Source organism: Protobothrops mucrosquamatus, unplaced genomic scaffold (assembly GCF_001527695.2).
Source record: "Protobothrops mucrosquamatus isolate PMUCROS unplaced genomic scaffold, P.Mucros_1.0 scaffold_257, whole genome shotgun sequence".
NCBI lineage: Eukaryota > Metazoa > Chordata > Lepidosauria > Squamata > Viperidae > Protobothrops > Protobothrops mucrosquamatus.
In genome coordinates this window covers 534,618-539,510 of record NW_015386333.1, presented here as the reverse complement: position 1 = coordinate 539,510, position 4,893 = coordinate 534,618, and the positions used below count along the sequence as shown (strand labels likewise).

At 36.5% G+C, this 4,893-nt stretch overlaps 1 protein-coding gene across 2 annotated transcripts in view; it reads left to right on the top strand.

The window, feature by feature from the left end:
• Positions 1-2,803: 2,803 nt before the first annotated feature.
• Positions 2,804-4,893, top strand: part of CCDC43 (coiled-coil domain containing 43) — an 8,120-nt gene continuing 6,030 nt past the window's right edge. Inside the window, exons 1-2 of one of the 2 annotated variants that reach the window (XM_015831463.1) lie at positions 2,804-2,994; positions 4,373-4,460. In XM_015831463.1, coding sequence (XP_015686949.1) covers positions 2,830-2,994; positions 4,373-4,460 — 253 coding nt within the window. In that variant the 5' untranslated portion in view covers positions 2,804-2,829. Of the gene's footprint in view, positions 2,995-3,087; positions 3,439-4,372; positions 4,461-4,893 lie in introns of those variants that run through there. The other variant, XM_015831464.1, reaches the window with a different exon arrangement.

Sequence of the window (4,893 nt, the reverse complement as noted above, 5' to 3'; positions counted from 1 at the left end):
GGAAGCTTCCGTTCGGCTCTCCAGGAGATTGCGATCCCTCCTGTGCTGCCAAACTATCCTTCCCTTCTTCACTGTCCCTACAGAACAGCTCTGGTCTGTCTAGGACTAGGCAGACCTCCCCAAACAGCTGAAAAGCAACGATTCCTAGGGAGCCCCCAAGGAATACGTTGTGTCGCCGAGACGTTCACTCCTCCCCCCCCCTATTTATTGGGATCTAATAAATATCTTTCATGTAATGCATTTCATTTGAATAAAATTATTATTGTTACAAAGTAATAATACATTTCCTACAATATAAAGAGAAACTATTATGTGGAACGCCTGGATAATTCTCATTAAATCCTAGGTTACTGTTTGAATACCACTGATATAAGCCAACACACATATCAGGAGTAAATAATACAGAACAGGTCCTATTGTTTCCCCAGACATCTTTGTCCTTGCCTAATTTTAAAAAAAAATTAATTTAAAAAGCTAAATTGGAAGATAGCATGCTGTAAAGCAAAATACTTGTGCCTAGAGCTTTTTCTAATCTGATGCATTCCAAATGGGTTCGATTGTGAGAATTAAATTTTTTAGCCAAAAGTTTGGTAATGAATTCTGGGAATTAAAAGTCCTAAACTACAGTATTTGAAATGGTATAAACCGTTTCTAAATATCTAAAGATAGCATTGTTTATGAAAATAATTACCATACTGCATCTGAGAAAAGTGATTAATGATTGTTTCACTAAGGAACCCAGTTTAATGAGTTTGAGTTCACAAAACACATTGAACCACAAAATAACAAGATAAACTAAATTTATACAATATCATAGAGTAAATGTATTGGGTATTTTGTGGTTCTGCTTCCCATGAAGCTTAAAGTGGTTAATATAGGCACTTATTCTAAACTGCAAATATCCAGATGAACACTAAATGGCAACAAAGAGACATAGTAAGATATATTTTGCCATCTAATGGTTCAGACAGTACTTAAGTACTTCTAGATGGACTAGATCTGGATCTCACATTTTGGGAAAAGACCTTTAACCAGATTCCTTTCTAGTTTAAATTCTGAAGTGAACTACATATTGTTGAAAGAAAAATCTTCATCAGGGTCCAGTCCAAGAAGGGAATAAACAAAATGGAGACTGCTTTAGAAAGAAGGTTGTAATTTATTGAAGAGCAAAGTCAGACAAAAGCATGGCTCTGAGAAAGCTGACCACATGTAATAAGGAGTGGTGGGTTTTTATACCTTCTTGAGCTTTTGTTTGGAGTTGTTCCTGTGGCATGAACTTTGACCTGAGGCTGAGTGTGTCTTTCTGGTATTCTGATGGTGGTCAGTTAACCCTATTATGTCCCAAAGGTCATATGCTGCTTCCTTGGGGCTGTGGCTGATGACTATATCCATGTTGGGGGGTTTTTTGGGTGTGAAGGATTGTTGATTCTAGGGATCTTTTGTCTTTCTACTCCCAGCTTCCTGGCTCCAATCTTTCTGACAAAATTATCACATCTGCATTTCTGCAGACCTGGTTTCTGTTTGGTGCAGAGAGACTTGGGGGGGGGGGTGTTTCTGCCTTTAAGATCCTTTGGGGAGATTTTAATATTCCTTTTAATATTCCCCAAAATATTTCTTTCTCAGGGAGGTTGGGGCTGACTTCGCACAATATCTTATATTCCTTTGATTTGAATGAGCCTGTAATTCTACTGTTTTTTTCAATATGTATGTACTCTAGATTCCCATTAGATGCCAATTCCTATTCAGTCTTAGATTATCTCAAAAATCTAAGCAGTCTAATTTGTTTAATACTTGCTAGTATTGTATTTGTACAGGACACACCAGTTATAAGAAGCACCAAGTTTAAACTCTTTAGAAAATATAAAAGCCCCGGACATCTTTGTATTGGGGAGGATAAAACTAATGTGTATAACTTCATATGTGTTTTGGATCCTGATAAGCTGAGGATCCAAAAGGATCTTGACAGACTTGAAAAAAGGACCCTATCCAACAAAATTTAATGTAGAGAAAAGGTTTTACACTTAGGCAGGAAAAACCCAAGGTACAACTACAGATTAGATGAAACCTGGCTCAAAAACAGGAAGGGACCTTGGAGTCCTAATGGACAATCACTTAAATATGAGTCACCAATGTGCGGCAGCAACCAAAAAAGCTAATGCAATCAAACAATGGATGGAAACTAATCAAGGAGAGATGCAACCTAGAACTAAGAAGAAATTTCCTAACCGTGAGAACAATTAACCAATGGAACAGCTTGCCTTCAGAAATTGTGGGTACTTCATTACTAGAGATTTTTTAAGAAAAAACTGGACAGCCACTGTCTGAAATGGTATAGGGCCTTCTGCTTGAGCAAGGGGTTGGACTAGAAGACCTCTAAGGTCCCTTCAAACTCTAATCTGTATGTATATGTATGTACATGCAATATAGCTGAACACTGGTGACTGTTATCTTTGCAAGTCAAGCTAAGCACTTGAGCTACGATTCATGATTTATTTTTAAGTCCTAGTGTAAAGCCTGACAGTAGGTTAAATTGAAATTAAAAAAAAATCCCCAAGAGTGCAACAGTAAAACACTCCCAAGTTAGAAAAAACAGTAAATTCTACTGCTTGTTGCTACTTCTTTTGAAAACAAGACTTTTTCAGACCCAATTACCGCTAAATTAAAAGCTTGCACTCATACTATTTTCTGTTCAGAGTTACCAAATGACAAGGCTTATTTTTTGCCGAAGCGTACTCTCCAATCCGAACACTTTGTTCGAACTTCCGCCGCCGGAGCACTGCGCATGTGTATTAATTCGCGGCTGCTACTTCGGGCAGGTTATGACCCAATATGGCGGCGCCCTGCGCTTTTGAGCCTTGGCTTGAGAGTCGTCTCGAGGCCCTGGGATTAGATGGAGATGTGTATTGTGGATATATACGAGGCGTACTGCGGGAAGCGGAGTGCGATGCAGAGCGGCTAGAAGGGCTAGCAGGGGCCTTGGCTGCGGGGGAACAGGTGAGAATGACGGCTAATTGGTCCTGACCGGCTTCCGTAGCTATTTTTTTCCCTTCCTTCCTCCCTCCCACCCTTTCTTCCTTCCCTCTCCTATGACACTATCAAAATGGATTTCGTATCTTTCCTGTCTTTTGGGATATATTTTATCCGTATGTGTAAAATATATCCAAAGTGCGCATGATGAATTCCAGGAACAGCTATCTATTTAGGTGGATTGCACCGAGTGTAGTTTTAATTTTTATCTCTACTTATTATTCACGTGACAAGTTATGTTTTCAAATTTAGGTTCAAATTTTGTAATTTCCTAATGTTCACTGAATGGGTTTAGGCAAGAGTCTGGTTTTCTTATCAAACATTCTCATTCTTTACATTACAAGTAGGAGGTTCTACTCTTCTGTCCATGATTTCGTCAAGATTGTATTAAGTGTTTTGAAAAGTCTTAATGTAAGTAAATTTATCGTTGCAACCACAGATCAAATCATATAGTGTGCCATAAACTACAGTAGCAGTAAAATAGTAAGATTGTAACAATAATAAAAGAAGTATTAGATGTAAAAAGGGTACAGAAATAAAGCCAAGCCTACAGCTAAGAATGTATGCATTTCTTTTTGAGTTCTAAGGGATAAGAGAACAAAAATAGCAACTTGGTTGCTGATAGTTGGAAACATATCTGCAAGAAAATAGTTCAATTTTTTGTGATTGGAACTGTGTAAAAGTTACTTATTTATCAATCAAATTTAGAAACCACCCATCTTACTTTCAGAATCTTTTTGATTGCCTCAAACATTTTGAGTCTCTTCTGTCGCAGGACTACAGTTCAAGAATGTTTTCTTTTGATTTCCGCTAAAAAAAAAAAGCCTAATAACATACCAGTCTGTTTTGTGGCAATGCTGCAATCCTGTATCAATGTATTTCCATTGAATAAGTGGCACTTGCATTCATAGCCTATCATCTGCTTTTATGTAACTGTTTCAAAATACTTTCTTAGTAAATTCTTAGTAAATTCTAAGTTACCTCTCTCTTGTTCTGGTAATCATATATTTATTTGTTTTATTTTTCTCTTGCTACAATTCAAGTGATTCAGTTTTTATTAGGAAGCAGTTTAAATCAGTCCATAGTCTAAAATATAATTCTGTTTATGAGCTGATTCCTTCACTAAATGATCAGGCTCTGTGATAAATTTGGCATCAACTAGCATTAAGGGCTTCCCTATTAAGACACACTTTCAACCATTGATAATGTAATAATTACACACATAATTATAAAAAGGTATAGATTTGCATCTTTAATGGATTTCAGATTACAGAACATATAGAATTATATTTTTGTTTTAGATAAGATTTTGATTCAACTGAGTAATTTCTCTGATCTTGATCAGGATGAAGATGTATTACAAGAAGTTTGTAAAGAAATAATCGAAAAGTGGTCAGAGGCCCAAGATGTTGAAATCAGTGAGAAGAAAGAAGGTATTCAATGGCACTCTATGGTATTCAAGGTGTTGCTTGGATGTACATTCTTTTGCATGATTTTCATTGCGAAAATTACTTTTTATCGCCTTTGTAATTTTTTTACCATTTTGATTTCATGACACGGGCTCCTGTACTCAACTGTGCAGTCTCTTATTTTATTTTTATTCTATTTCATTTCATTTTTCTTTTTTTTTTCTTTTTTTATAAACAAACTTTATTGATTTTTTTTTTCCCCGAAATAAACAAACATACAATTATGGCATAAGTCAATAATACAATTAATAAAAAAAACAAACTAAAAAAACCTCCCATTCTAAGATGCTCAGTAACCTCACAGGAACACATTCCCTCTCTTCAACCTACTTCCCTCCTTCCTTCTACCTCCTTCCCTCCTCTCCACCTTCTCAACCACTCTACTCTACACATCCCC